The sequence below is a fragment of the Pyxicephalus adspersus genome, chromosome 2 (assembly GCF_032062135.1).
Source record: "Pyxicephalus adspersus chromosome 2, UCB_Pads_2.0, whole genome shotgun sequence".
In the NCBI taxonomy this organism is placed as follows: Eukaryota; Metazoa; Chordata; class Amphibia; order Anura; family Pyxicephalidae; genus Pyxicephalus; species Pyxicephalus adspersus.
In genome coordinates, this window is record NC_092859.1 from 110,008,297 (window position 1) to 110,024,668 (window position 16,372).

The following is a 16,372-nucleotide window of genomic DNA, read 5'->3' on the forward strand; positions in this document are numbered from 1 at the left end:
GCCCAGACTTATAGCTGGCAAGACATGATTTGCATCTGTTGGTCTTTGTGTTTTCAGCTGACATCAAAAGCAGAATAAGTAAATACATGAAATAAGCAATCAGGGAACTCCTTACATAACTATAAATGTTTTCATTCTTCCTTGTTTTTTTGTTTTTCCTGCCGGATATCCAATTGCATTTAGTTTTTTTTTCTCAACATAGAATTAATCATTTCCTACAACAATAAAATTGTGTACACTTTGGGACAAATATGTAGATGGCTTTCATGCAGGTCCAATAGCAAACATTTATAGGAACAGATATTTTTTGAATTTCCGTGAAGCAATATACTTCCTCTGTACTTATCTTGGGGAAGTAACATTACACCTTTAAAACACAGTACGGTACACTTATTACAATGGTTCGTTGTTTTCTTTGCTATCAGTCTAAACAGAGGAACTGGACTGGAGTCCGGACATGAAGATATGTCAAGGTGTCACAAAGAGTATGTGGAGTTACTCCCTTTTTTAAGTGTTTCTTTAAATAGATAAAAAGGTGAGCCAAGATTGGTACTTATAAACTATTTGGTTATTAAAGAAAAAGTGTGCCTGAAAACTTAATAATGTAATATTATAAATGTGATTGATTAATTTTGCTCCATATTAAAAATAAAATATATTACACACTATGTACTGTTCAATCAGTAAAGAAATGAGTGATAATGTAGGAGGTTTTACTGCTCGCTCCTGTGCAGGATGGAGGCTTGATGGGGGTCTTTTAAAGCACATATCATATCAAAGCACAGCTAGCTCCAAAGTTAATGAATGCCTAGGCTCCATAAATTTTTTTTTTACTTTGTTTGTAATTAACTCACAGTGAGGATTTTATACAGTCAGTATTTTTTATAAAACATATCTTAAAATTGTAGGCAGCATCCAGAACAAATTAAATGATTTTCTATAGAAACCTATGGGAAACCACGTTTCGGCTAACAAATATGATTCCGGAACAAATTATCTTCATTAGCCGAGGTATCACTGTATTTGAATGTATTTTGTGAATGTATAATCCTTGTATCCTCTGTTAAAATCTTTTACAAATTAAATGTGTCAGAACTAAAACTGTAGTTTATTTTGTCATTACCTGAAAGGAATCAGCCCTTAATTATTTGGCATGTGCTATTTTTCTTTTATAGATGAATTCTCCCCTCCTCCTTCAACAGTTATTAACCAGACAGAAAATTTTGCAAGAATAACCTTTGAACCCAATGTGGTTCAGCAAGCCAGGATCACGCAAAATGGAAATCTTGGTGATTTTGTGGTTCGATATGATGTAAAACGAGAGCTTAGCATTGGTGACATTCAGGTACTGATTCATAAAACTAAAATCTTTTTTTTTTTTACAATGTACTAAAGAGTGATTTAGATAAAGGAACTTTAATTCCAAGTACATTTAAGAAACTGATGTGTAAGACTAGGATCAAACAATACTACTTATTGCATTTTTTGTGATTATTACATTGTGCAGATTTTTAGGAAAATAATAAAAATGAAGAGTATCATTTCACATTATCATGTTATAATTGAGTACCGATTTAGGTATTTCTATTTTTTATATACTCCAGCTCAGTGCATTTCAACCAGGGTTCTTTGGGACCTTAGGGTTCTTCCAGAGTTTGCTAGGGCTTCCTTGAGCAATGAGCAGTTTTGTCTCTCAGGTCTGTAAGTGACACTAATGCTTTTTTTGGTAAGGGTAACATTCTTCAGTGTAGAAGGCATTCTTCACATTGACCACTATGGTAATGAGTGTGGATATAGTAATTATAGCAGGGGTTCTCTAAGATCTAAAAGTCATTTCAAGGGTTCACCCAAGAAAAAAGGTAGAGAAAGACTTCTCTACCTGGATACCTGGATATCTTGCTTGCTCTTGGTTCATTTTACTTTTGAGCACCAGTCTAAACCTATTTGGTCATGTAACCTAAAATTATAGAATGGATCAGTCACCTTGAACTCTGGTCCTCCCCTTTTGGTAGAAATCACATGATCTAATTACATGATCAACCTAAAACTTTAGGCATGTGGCTAGCATTGAAGAGAACCAATTTCTCCAGCTAAGAAATGTAAGCCTCTCTGTTACTCCAAGACTGTTAATATATCTTAGGATTTGAGTAGAGCCAATAGAAAGTTATAATTTTTTGTGAATTTGAAAAACATTTCTGTGGTATTAAAGGTATGTAAAAAAAGCCTATATTAAACTACATAATAAGAGTTTAAATTGCTTATCATGAACTGTTTTCTTCCAGGTATTGAATGGTTATTTTGTGCATTATTTTGCACCCACTAACTTACCTCCTCTGCCAAAGAATGTGGTTTTTGTGATTGATACCAGCGCTTCTATGGTTGGAACTAAAATGAAACAGGTGAGAATTCCTGGGGATGTTATCTGCAGTAAGGTCTATTGTTGAAACTATGCTATTGTAATGTATCAAACAATTAAGTACTAGGTAATATTATATTAGGAAATAAATCTGTGCTAAGGTTCTGATGATTTATGAACATACTGTGCAGATTGGGAACATTTTGTATTCTAAAGGCACAGGCAATCTGTTCAATCTGTCATGCTAGAAACTCCCAGACAGTCTTGAAAGTCAGCTGTTGACATGTTGAACATGTGGCTTCCCATCAGCTGCAGTGCTGAATTTTGTTCAGGCCTGTGGATAACCCTTCTTATTACTACAATAGTTCTAAAATGACTATGAGAAACTAAACAAATGTTTGACAAATAATTCCAGATCTCTTTTGATTAGCATTTCTGATTGGTAATATGTCTAAAAGTTTAAGATGTAGATAGGTGGGGGTTTACCATTTTTTTCTTCCTACTTCCCAATATTATTTGTGTATGTTTGGTGAAGAAGGATATAGCAGAAAGGTCTAACAGTTCGCTTTCAAGGGATCGGATGCCTCTGGTATGACCAGAAAAACATCTGCTACTGGTACAGTACAGTAAGACACAGAGACATTATTTGGGGTTGAGAACCAAGGGCTGAGTACTGAGTGGAGAGAAAATTTTTTGATAGGAAAAAGGATTTTCTACCTAGGGGTTTTTACATATCCATAGAAAAATTAATTATTGTGACCCCATTTTTTGCTAATCTGTTTTTTTCTTTACCAAGAAACAAGCCTTGCAAAGTTAGTTAAGATCCAGCACTATGTCAGGGCTGCAAGCAAAGCTTGTTTCACATTTTACTGGAAAAAAATATAACAGTCATTAAAGAGGCATTTTAACAACTCATTTTAGTAAAAAGCCAAATTTGTGCAAATGGCACACTACCCAGTGGCTCCTGTAAGCAACCTTAATGTTTTCAGTAGCAACATATCTTTTCTTGCAGCCACAACCACTGTAGGTGGTGATTATTTTATTTACTTTGTATGCATTTTGTACTATAAAGAATGCAAAAAAATGTGAATACACTAGGATGAGATGGAACATTTTAGGAAGATCTTGTGTCAGGCGGGATTGAAGATGAAGAGGACTCAGTCAACGACTACATAACTGAAAAGTTACTTATTGACCTTCTCATTCTGAAAATAGTTTCATGCTTCATTAAGCATATTTGGTAACAGTAAGGACTGATCCCTGTTAATCCAGAAGGGAATGTTATTTAGGTAAACACGAATATAATAGAAGCTCAGAAATGGACCATAAAGTTCTGGCACCCAGTAATGTAATTGTGTACTTATAGGGGTTTACTTAGTGTAAGGAGTTGGATTAACAAATAATTTAGATCTAGGGTTAGGTGACTATGAATTTGGGTTAGGATAACAGTTTAGCAAGTTTTTTAATGTTATTTCATCATTTTTTTGTTAAAGTTCAAATTAAAGAACAGCTTTATATTGGCCTCAGAGCTGAGACGTGTAATAGTATGGAGCGCCTTTAATGTTCCTAACACTGTTCGCCTCTGATATATCCTGATTGAGTTGAAAATCCAGTGTCATTAAAATCCCAAACAATCAGCTCTACCCAGTTCTTTTCTGTAGAAGGACACCTTACTGGGGCATCCTTCAGCAAATGGGGCAGTGGGGAAGGTAATAAAAAGAAAATAAAGTCATCATAGGAAAAGTTCTTTTCAGGAAATGCTTAGTTAACAGATAAGTGTACCTTTCAGTGATTGTATTTATGAGCATATGTTTCTTATTCTGATCTGTGTTTATGATGCTGTTTGGAAGGATTTGGAAGGTTTTTTAGATTTGGAAGATTTTTGTAATAAGTACTTCATTTTCACCCATCACTTATTTTTTATTTACACATTTGCTTACATTTTGGTAAACACAGCATGTATTTTTTCCTTCAGATTGGGGTCAGCTTAAGGGCCCATTCATACGTCCCACAAATGTAAATTGTAGGTATTAAGAGTTCATTGGGGGCTCATTAAATGGCAGCTCAAATATTTTCATTAGGCTGCCAATATGTCTCAGCATTATTTAAGCATTTTTGATAATGCAACACAACATATCACATCTCTGAAAAGTGATGCAAAATAAGTGTATTGAGGTTCTCTTTTGATGGACTGGCAATTAACTGCAATTAATATATACATACAATAGCACATGTTAATGCACTACAAAATTGCTAGTCCTGTAATTAGGAAGAGTAGGATGAGCAAGAGTCACCCCTGTACTGCCTCAAGAAGTAATAAAAGCAGTCATTTCTTTAACTCAGCATTTTGGTGGAAAGCTGTACAGATGACAGATTTTTGCCAATCACAAAAATTTATTTTGGCTGCAAAAATCTAATACCTGCACACACCCAGTGCCATGGCTTGGTGGGGGTTTAAATTTGGAGTCATAGCTAGGTTATAGGTTATTATGCCACACATTGACTTTCACTTGAATGTAGTGATAAAAGTTTTGCACTAAAAATAACAATATATCTAAACCTTATTGTTAAACAATCTTCTTCTGAAAGCTTAAAAGTTGATATTGCTTTCCTTGGAGCTTTTACTCCTAGAATATCAATGATCGCTCAATTGGAGTAACATTGTCATCCTAGGACACACACTATGTCCTCTACAGCTACATGACCTGCCATTTGGGGCTGCCATGTACAGTCTGGAAACAGGAAAAAGTAGTCTGAGAGATGGTCTAGCATGGAGCTCCAAAAGCAAACAAATCATATATTTTAAAGAATAAACTGAGAGAAAAAAGGGATTTATACTTTAATTACACAAGTTCAAATGTTTCTTTTTAACATGTAAAACTCAAAAAGAGGATACTAATATTATTAATTTTGGCAGATTGACTAAAATGAGTTTTGTATTATTGTTAGCTGAAGAAAGTGGTCACCGATGCATTACATTGTGCCGCCATTATGCTCTTTATTACTGAAGTGCCATTTAGATGTGGATTTGAATCAAATGATTTTTCCTTGTTAAAGAAGATCTGCGTTTGGCTACAGTTCAGGGGTAGAACTGTGGAACATCAGACACTGTCTTACAAGTAATCCTTTGTGTTCACATTTAGCTGTGTAAAAAGAATATGTTAATACTTTATCTCCCTCTAGCATGCTAATCAGAGGGAAATGGGATTTCTGAAAAGTTTTTTAAGTACAGAAAGTCCCATACTTCAGATGTTACTTTATCACAATAGTTTTTTTTTGTCATGTAAACTACAGGCATCAATGTTACTAAAGCCGGTTACAATCAACTTTTTTAGTCAGAAAAAGAGCCATATTGTATTAAAACAGCCAAGTCAAACTAAAAAAAACATGTCCAACAGAGACCAGACCATGCATACTAATGCATTCACATATTTAGGAATAAGCAGTCATAGAACTTTAGAACAAGCCCTCATTCACTTCTAATATAAACAACAGCGGAAATGTACAATCCTAATCAATTAGAAAGTAAGACATTATGTCATAAAAGTCCTAGGGTGACATACAAAATCATGGTCTGTAGAGTAGTCTAAGCTCATAAAACATTTTTACTATAAGCATTATATAGTAAGTGATGGCATCATATCATTATGAAAGAAAAAACATACCGTAATTTAAACCTTTTCTAAAATTATATAAATAAGAGTTTGTTGTTTATCTCCTTGATGCAGTTTTTGGAATAGGTTTCCTATATTTTGACAATATTGAAATAAATTCAATGAAATCTATTTAGCAAAATTAACATGTCAACTTTATAAAGACATTTTAGTACCCTAATCCTAGAATCTATTATTTACAAAGATAATAAGACTGGAATTTATTAAAGGCATTACTATTGTTTTTTTCCCATTGAATCTGGTTTATTTGATGGTTTTTGTTTTTTAATGGCATCACATATCCGGCTACAAAAGTTAGGGATAATCCGCTAATCTGACCCTATACCAAGATCTAGCTTTTTCTCACTATTCACGTATGCAGATCTATTGTACCATTCATGGCCATGGTATTGTAAACATTAACTGTCCCCTGGGGCAATATATATGATGTTTTTATATTTATTTGTATATACTAATATGTCCAGTGCACTTCTGATGTACTGTAGTAAGGTATGATAAAGGATTTTCTTGTTTTGATGTCTCCAATGTACAGTATCTCATAAAAGCTGTTTCTTGAAAACAAGCGCTAATGTAAAGCATAAATTGGGACAGGTATTTTTCATGTTTTCTATTTACTGATGTGACCCTGTGACTTTTCCCATTTATTTTTTTTTATATATTTTAACCGGCTTCTATTTTTACCAAATACTAGAGACAAATTTTATTACCTTTCTTTGGCAGGATGATGTGATTTAGGCCTGGGGCACATTTATAATTTAATGTTTTCTATTACTAGAAATGTTGCTCAACAAATCGTTTCTTTGCAGACACAAGGCGCTTTATTTACTATTCTTCGAGACTTGAGACCTGATGATCATTTTAATATAATCGGGTTTTCCAGCAAAATAAAAGTTTGGCAGCAAAACCAACTTGTGAAAGTGTCTCCAAACAACATACGAGATGCAAAAAAGTTTATATTTGGCTTAACACCTACTGGAGGTAATAACAGTACTTTAAATATTTATAATGAAAATATTGCATGTTATACTGGTACTGATAGACTGAGCCTAAGGACATCTGTTGAGGACTTCCTCATTGATTTGTGTTTGATGTTGGTGTGTTGGCTAACATTTAGCTTTTAATTAAGATACCAAATACAAATATCCCATATGTAGTTTCATTGCAAGAAGACTTGGGCTCTGTATTGACAGCTTCTAGTCTTGGTAATACATTTGTCTCTGATAAAATAAAAAGTTATAAAACATTTGTACCCCAAATGGCTTATAGTTGAGTATTAGAGGTTAAATATATAAAACACTCCATTCTATGTATATTTTGATATATAATAAAACAACAAAACTGGATACATTTTACAATTGTTTATATGCAATATTAAAGACAAGTATTGCAGTTTAATAAACAAAGATGAAGGCGGATTACATTCTAGTAGGTGGGGAAATTAACACACAATAGGAGGGGAGATATGGAGTGGTGGGAAGTAGTGACAGTTTCAAAAGACAGTAGAAGATGGGTAGGCAACACAATACTTGTTGGTATATATGGGTGTGCCATACCAAATAAATACCACCACAATGCGTACCAACGCAGGTTGGATGTGTGACCCTACACTGCATCACTGAATGTCATGTTTCTGTACAGTGAATGGGGCTGCAGCCTGTTATTGGTTCTTAAAGTGTGGGAAAATCCAAATTTTTATATCGTCACCACAACAAAAATGGAGGGGATTTCATCTCACCCTAGAACAATTTCCCGTTACTTTTATGTGTACAAGACAGGAGTTTTACTCATTCTGTACTCTAAAATTAAAAAAAAATGGTTTCCGATAGGCTTTAAATGCTGGTCATGTAAACTACAGGCATCAATGTTACTAAAGCCGGTTACAATCAACTTTTTTAGTCAGAAAAAGAGCCATATTGTATTAAAACAGCCAAGTCTGAAGAGGATGATGCAGCTGCTCAACTAAAAGGGTATGTACTTTTCTGCAACATTATAGATAAGAGATCCATTTTTGGTTGGATTATTTTTTAAACCTTTAGAGAAATATTTCTCATGGACCAAGTAAAAATGTATAAAATATCACAAAAACAAAAAAAATTCTTTCAAGATAAACTAGACCATTAAAGGGGATACAAAGCAGGGAATTGCTGGCAGGTAAATACCTAAAAGTCCAACATATTATTTATCATAATTAAAAAGCATTTGGAAGCAAACAAGTTAAAAATAGTGATGTTTTTCAACATGGAATAGTCACTATATCACATACACACTAAACAATATTTAGCTATCAGAATTCTTAATATTGACATATATCAACATTTCAAACGCGTTTCACAGCCAAACCCACTTCCTCAGGGTATATATAGATAGCATTGTGACTGGTTACAATGCCAAATTGCCTTTATGCCTGTCAGCACTGGATGAACGCTAATGAAGTACAGAGACCTATACCGCTTTGAGATACTTATATGAAGCTGTTTTTCTGACTTGCTCCCTTCAATACGAACCTGTGGATGCTGGGTTTGAAGTCAATAATATCTCTGTAGACACCCTTGACATTCATCCAATGCTATGATGTTTATATCTGTTTAGCACCCAGGATATTTGATCATCATAAAGGCTATTTGGCATTGTAACCAATCACTCAGAGAAGCTATGTAATGGCACAAATATGGCCAACATGGGGTTCACAGAGGGTTTAGGTATGTGTAATGAAGACAACAAAATAAGGGGCAGCAATGACAGATGGAAGTCAGAGGTTGTCCAGCCATCAGCATATGACATAAGGCAGCAATGCAGGGGGACAATGTGGCAGATGAAGAGGTGCATATGAATTGCAGGAAACATGGCACATAGGGAGAGGGGCATAAAAATGCAGTAGGATATGTAAATGTAAAAAAAAATCAACTGTGTATGCTCAAAAGTGCCAGTCTGTGCTAGACAACATTTTACAGTAGCAGCTGCTAAAACAGCCAGTGAGCCATCCAAAGCATCAGAAAATATTTAGCTTTTTCCAGAATTTCCATGTATGAACAAGGCCCAAATCTTGCTTGGCATGGAGGCTGGAACAACATTTGGTTGCTCCTACTCACTTGTCTTTCAAACCTCCTAAAATCCAGATGCCTTGAGAAGATACCTACCTGTGTATTTTAACCTCAAACTATTTAAACTTTTAGGTAAAAAATGTATCCTAGCAACATGGTACATGGAACAGTGGTAAATGACAAGCCTGATTGTATTCCCTAGTGTGGCTCAGGGTTTATTTTCAGTACCAAAAGCGGTAACCCCGAGCCACACTACCCCATAGCGTCCTCCGGTGATGCCTGCCTGTCATCTGTGTCCCCTGGCCTTGCATCCTTGGCGTGATCAATGGGAACTGTGAGCGTGCGGGGGGCGGTACACTGGGGGCATAACCTGGCAGGAAATTTAAAACATTGTACCTCTTTAACATTGAAAAATACGGACATAATCAAACCGCCAGGGAGGTCAAACTCTACATCAGCTTAGCTTTACATTTATATTTCTGTCATTTTATTTTCTTCGTTTTTTTTTTTCTCTTTAACCCTTCTATATCATTTTCCTGTTAATCCTGCAGGGTCATGATAGGTTCTATTTACTCAGTATAATATATATCTCACTTGTTGAACAAATCAGGCTGATTGTGGACCATGTTGGTGCAATCCTTGTTTACTTAGAAATATTATCCAAAGTCATTATAGTGTATCCTGTTACTTCACCAACTTATCTTAGTTTATATATACATTTATACAAAGTACTACAAATTTTTTACTAAATTGCATCTGATTTTTCAGCAGATAACAATGAAATGACTTTAGGACAAGAATTTTACAGTTTGTGTTATTTTAGCTGCTTAGCTGAGGTCTAAGTCAAACAGTAAACTATGCAAGTCATGACTTTACCAACAAGAACTTTTCTAGTTTATTTTTTCTTGTTAGCTTCCCACTTTAATGTCTTGTCCTAGCATATAACTTGGCTCTTCTTAAAGTAATGTTAGAATTATTTATGGAAGCTATTGTCCAACACAAAAACTTAAAAGGCCAAAGGGAATACAGCTGCAAAGGAACCTATTTCAAGTCTAATTTATAAACTTTAATAGTGGAAAATACTGTACTTTGTATAATATGCTCAGCTCTTGCATATTCCTCTAGATGAAACTGTCTAGTATGTCTCTGCACATGTGGGCTGAATTGGACAGAAAAGGGCATTTCTTAGTAATAAACATAGTCCTTATTGCCTCACAGCCCTCAAAAACAAAAAATTAAGTATTATATCTAGTATATAGTGCATTTAGTCACTGCTATTAGGGCTAAACCTTGTGTCAAAGAATTATTTACTGGCCTATTACAATTTCCCATAATGGGCTTTAATGCTTCTATAGAAAGGCAGAAGAGGTACAAACATTTTTGGCAATAATTATTGGGTAAATAATAATTATTAAGTAAAGCAATGACGATGTGGGGTGATAAATACACTGCTAACATAACTATCCATACTAAACATGTTACATTTATGTCATATTACTAAACCCTTGGTAAAGCTGTAGTCTCCCACCTGATTTACAAAGCATGATCAGATTACAATGATATGCAATGGTAATTTGGACTTGTAACATCTTTTCTTTTTTATAGTAAGTAATGTAGCCTACAAGGGACTCTTGATTTACAGGGCTGACCTCCCAAAAATGACTGTGTAATCCAATTTTCATATAATTTTACATCATATAAACATTGCTTTCTTGCTAAAATTGATCTGTAGCTGCTCAAGCTGCATTCCAGTAATAATTTTGACACTACCTACACTCCTTCTCTGAACTCTGAGGCTTACCAAACACTAAAAATACTTTAATCAGCTTATATTCAAAATAACAGTAAAATACATGCTGGCTCAGCAAGAAGTGTATTTGGCCTTTGCAGAATCCACACCAAAGGATGTCCATCATTGTAGCACATGGGGGGAGGACAGGCTTTTCTTTTTTGGTTTCTAAGATGTTGCTGCTTTCTTAAAAAAACAACACCGGTAAAACGTTGAACACCTTTTGTTTTCATGCACCTGGATTGTACTTAGCTGATTTGTTGAAATATTTATTGAATTCAATACAAAACTTTCAGTTGGGCCCTGTGTGTTTTTTTTAATTTATGATGTATCCCATATTCAGTAAAGATGTCACAAAATTAAACGTTTATTTCAGGTTTTATGATGAGATTGGAACACCGTTATTATCTGATATTCGTATTGACTATCCATCAGATAGCGTTGAATACGTCACCCAGAACATGTTTTACAACTACTTTAATGGGTCGGAAATCGTGGTGGCCGGAAAACTGATGAATAAATCCAGCGATGCTTTACATGTTGAGATTACAGCAAGTAACAGAAACAAATATGTCGTCTTAGAAGCTGATGTGAAGATTGAAGGTGTTGAACAAAAAGCGGCTATAGGATCTCAAATTATTGAGGACAACATACAATACAAGAACCACATAGAAAGGTTGTGGGGTTACCTGACTTTTAAGGAACTCCTAACAGCTTGGCATAAGAGTGACAGAAACCAGGAGAAGGAAGAAATAACAAGAAAGGCCAGCAAACTTGCACAGAAGTATAACTTTGTCACACCATTCACACTTCTAGAAGTTAAGGATTATGGCTTCCAAGCAGATCTTCCTAAAGATGAGTTTGCTAGCCTGTACACAGAGGGAATTGGACAGAAACTGCTCAGCTTACAAGGAAGGAAAGTAACGAAAGGTAATAAATTATAAATATGTATACAAATCAAGTTTTTTAAAAAATGAATTAAATAATACTTGTGTTAGAATATTATTCAGGACTTGCTATACAAGTTACCATTTGCTACTTTATTTAACAGTACTCTAACCTTTCTGCACTTGGAAAAAATATATGGACATGTTTTTCTGGCTGATTCATTGACATCACTGTTCATAACTTCTGCAGTAATGACATGTGAGCACCCTTTAGAGCAATAATTTTAAACCTCGTGTCAAATGCATTTGCTTAACCAAATAAAATTCCCCATTCTGTAGTCACACTTACAGACCCGCTCAGCATTGGGAGGTTAGTTGTGCTGTCTCAGCACTCAATTGCACCCAGAACTTCCCAAGGAATCACCTCTAGGGGTTCAAGGATTGGCAAATGACCAGTAAGCATATCTGGCAGATAGGTTCACAGTGATGGTGAGGCTATAGCATAAGTTCAAATCGTTAGGTGACAGCAGGTCAGAAGACAGGGTCAAGGTCATACACAAAAAATAATAGGCCTGTATAGGTATCCAAAAGGTAAAAAAATCTCAAGGTCAGAATACTGGCAGAAGTTGGTCCAGGCTGAGGGTCAGATGAAGCAAGTGTCAGCAACAAGTATTAAAACAATAACCCACGTACAGAAGGCCAAGAACTGAAGGCTATCATGGGCAATAAGCATGACTAAATATTGGGAAATGATTGACATCAATTGATATCAATCAGCAGGTGAGGTTGGTTGACACCTATACCTCCAATCTTCCAGTTCTCAGACATAGTAAGCAGCAGCAAGGAAAAGACAGCTACTTGCTGGAGGACTACAGTTAACAGCAAGGCTACAGAACTCGGGAATGCACAGATCTCTTCACTGGTGTGTGCCTAGCTATGCCCAAAGGTAATATACTGCCAATGGAGACTTTAGAGGCTACGTGCATGCACTGGCAGGGACCAGATGGCAGAGCGGCTCCTGTCTGTTGCCTGGTGTCATCATGAGATTGAACAGGGGGGCAATTACCAACAAATAGTACTCTGAGCTCAGGCTGATATAGTGATGCACCCCAGGTGTGTCCATGGCACTAAGGTCAGAGAAAGTGGATTAATAAAATGCTGGTGACACCTAGTAGCAAAATGTTTCTTAGTTACATTTAATGGTATATACTTCCCTTAATGATACTTTATTGCACTTCTATCTCACCCGATTAATTACTTTTTCTGGATACCAATTTTACTAATATGGACAGAGGAAAATCACATTAATTTGTACATATCAGTCATGTGTAGTACAGCTAAAAGTAACTTCAGGAGAGAAAACCATGCCAACAAAGTTAGGAAAATTAAAGAAATTATAGAAAGCTAAGTATAAAAATACATTGAGGGATAAGAAAATCTGTAAATTAAGTGGGTCATGACTTCAAAATGATTCATTTTAAACAATGGAATAAATTGTTAAAAACAGTGTATCAAGTATATCAAGAGTTAACACTTGAAATTGTAAGACTGATAAAATAGGCCATTATGATTTCCTATTTTTAAACTTGAAGGCAAGCCAAGAAGGTCCCTTACAGCTTAGCCAACAATACAAGCTTAGTGTGTATTTATCAACGGAAACGTGTTATCATGCAGGAAGCCTGACACTCTCTTTTTGTTTTTAAGAGTTTTGATGTGACAATCAGTGTTTGACTTTTTTCTTTTTAATAGAGCCTCCATCCCAACAGATAGGCAAGCAAAAACCACCAATGTCTAAAACTGCAGGTAAATCTAAGGAAAATGCTTTCATATCTGAAAATGTTGTGGGTTGGTGAACAATGCAATGATGTCTAAAAATTTGCTGCAGTGATACTTATTCAGACATAATCGTAAAATGGTTTAAAGTAACATACCCTAAAAAAAACAAAAACAAAAAAAAACAGTGTTGCTAGCCCTTTGCATTATTTGGGTGGAAACATTGCTTTGCAGATGCTCCTATCTGAGACTAATGCAGACTTTGTGAGGATATGGCATACATGAATTTTGTGCATGCTGACAATAGGGGTTATAGTAGTTGCAATGACAGCGGTCACATAACTTTTCTGTGGGTTGTTCAATCCCATTACTCAATCCCATTGCAGAACTTCAAGGTTTTTGTGTTAAAGTATCCTGAAATAGCATTTTTCTTAACAATTTGACAATAAAGATTTATTGGGGATGGTTTACGTAATATATTTAAATATAGCATAAGGAATGTTTAAAACTGCTTTTAGTTAAATTAATCAAAATTAATATTTTTAAAACTTTCAAAAACAATCTGGCACTGAAGCATAGAAAACATATAAAAGAAACATAATATGAAGGAGGAAAAGAGAAGATATTGAGGAAACAGAATAATAATACATGTCTGCAATTACTATGTACCAATTGTGCTGGCTCTGCATACCTAAAAGGTATCCTAAGAGTGTGTTGAAGTGGCCCCGGGTACATAAGGTTAGGGAGTTTAATGGCTTTAACTTCCTATTTACTTCACCGTGAGCTACTCTTATTCTGCCATTCTGCTGGGATTATAGGGATTTGTCAGTACCAAAATAAAGTAGTTCAATTTCTGATCACAGGTCTTTCTGTAGAGTCTGCATACAGATTAAGTGATTTTTGAATAGAAGGTTTTTTTTCAAAGCCCTGGCAATGGCATTAAAAGGGAATCAGTATTAAATTTAGAGAATTCTAATAATTTGAATTTCAGCAAAAGTGGCTTTTGTAGAAATTACTTATATTTTTGTCTTTTATGTTTTGTGCTTTGACTCTCCTCTTGTATGTATGATGTTGTATGTTTCTGTATTCTCTAAGCTGATGGAGATCCACATTTTGTTGTTGACTTCCCCTTGAGTAAGCTGACAGTGTGCTTCAATATTGATGGTGAACCCAGAGACGTACTGAGGCTGGTATCAGATCACAAATACTCTGGTAAGATATCAATTATAATTTTATTTTTTTTTGCCTTTATGATTTTCATAATAAAGACGAATTCCAGTCTTACCTTTTATCTTGCATAGCTGTACAGAACCCTGTCCTGTCCAGAAATTGCTTCCTTTGATTTCACTGCACACTATCAGGCTAATTGTACATTAGAAGCTCTAACAAGCCCACTTTGTTTCCTCCACAACGATTTCCGGGAAGGTTTCAACCCTGACAGTTTCTGATTTTGTGTACTTGCAATTAAATTTAATAATTGTTATATTTTCAAGGTGTGACTGTTAATGGACAACTAATTGGTGCTCCAGCTCCTCCTAATGGACATAAGAAACAAAGGACCTACTTTAGCAAAATCACTATAATCATCAACAAACCAAAGCGCACTTATCTAGAAATCACTCCCACAAAGGTGATCCTAGACAGCAAGGATCGGCTCATCCTGGCATGTGACAAGACTGCCACAGTGAAGAGTGATGACCTTTTGGTTTCCGTTACTGCTAAATCCAATGTCACTGTGACCATTCACGAAACAATTACCTTTGTGATCTTGGTCCATCTCTACAAGAACCCAGCTCCATATCAAAGAAACCACTTGGGATTTTACATTTCTAATAGTAAAGGATTGTCCCCAAATTCCCATGGACTTTTAGGTAGGTTTGATTGTTCTGACAAAAAAATAGTAATAAACATAAATGTATATTCCACAGAAGAAACAAATTATATGCACTTCATTAAGACTTATATGATCTATTATAACACTATTGTATTTACCTTTATGGAAAAAACAGAAAACAAGAAAGCCCATGGCACTTTAACTGCAGTAATGAATCGTGTCATCTGTGGGTTTACATAAAAAAAAAATTATTATTATTAAAACATCACAGAAAAAATTAAAATTTATTCTCTAAACAGTAAAAAACATAGACATAAAACCATGGCCATCCTAGGGTATGTATATATGCACCGGGACCTTTGACAAAAACTAGGTTCTCCCATCCAATGAGGTAAACTCCAGATGACCAGGGGGGCCCTAGCAAATAGATTATTGTCAACGCGTTTCGCTGAAGATCTAGAGAATTATAGATCTCCTCAGGAGATCTGAAGAACCCATATATAACATTTAGTTGAATATACATATTTAAACAGCATATACAGTATCTACTGTAAAGAAGCACATTGGGAATAATCAATTTGCTAGATCCCCCCTGGTCACGACAGTATTCATTTCTAATCCTTTACCTTGTCATCTATTCCCCTTATATAGGCTACTAAACTTTAAAAGTCTTAAGTATCATTTAGGAATTGAAATGAGTTCCCTACCGCTATCATTTAGATTTGATTAGTTAAATTGGATTTTTTTTACTGCCGTTAAAGTCCTATGGGCTTTCTTGTTGTTTTTTCCATGTGATATTTATAGGGATGTGGCAGTTGTTGGTTAGTTAATGAGGTGAAAGTAAATGAAGTTTTGTATTTAAATTTATGTAGCTGATTTTTTCTATATTGTTTCATTTATTAGCAGGTAAGTACTGTAATTACCTTATATAGGCCTAAGTTTATGTTAAAAAGTAGAGTAAATAATAACGATGATGTTGCAGGGGCATGAAAAGTCTACTGATGTCAACTTAAGCTAT

At 35.0% G+C, this 16,372-nt stretch overlaps 1 protein-coding gene across 1 annotated transcript in view; it reads left to right on the forward strand.

The window, feature by feature from the left end:
• The window catches only part of ITIH5 (inter-alpha-trypsin inhibitor heavy chain 5), a 40,481-nt gene that overhangs the window by 18,719 nt on the left and 5,390 nt on the right, over positions 1-16,372 (forward strand). Inside the window, exons 6-13 of the mRNA XM_072399055.1 lie at positions 1,176-1,345; positions 2,283-2,399; positions 6,837-7,148; positions 7,927-7,997; positions 11,237-11,790; positions 13,497-13,550; positions 14,616-14,732; positions 15,014-15,391. Coding sequence (XP_072255156.1) covers positions 1,176-1,345; positions 2,283-2,399; positions 6,837-7,148; positions 7,927-7,997; positions 11,237-11,790; positions 13,497-13,550; positions 14,616-14,732; positions 15,014-15,391 — 1,773 coding nt within the window. The remainder of the gene's footprint in view (positions 1-1,175; positions 1,346-2,282; positions 2,400-6,836; positions 7,149-7,926; positions 7,998-11,236; positions 11,791-13,496; positions 13,551-14,615; positions 14,733-15,013; positions 15,392-16,372) is intronic.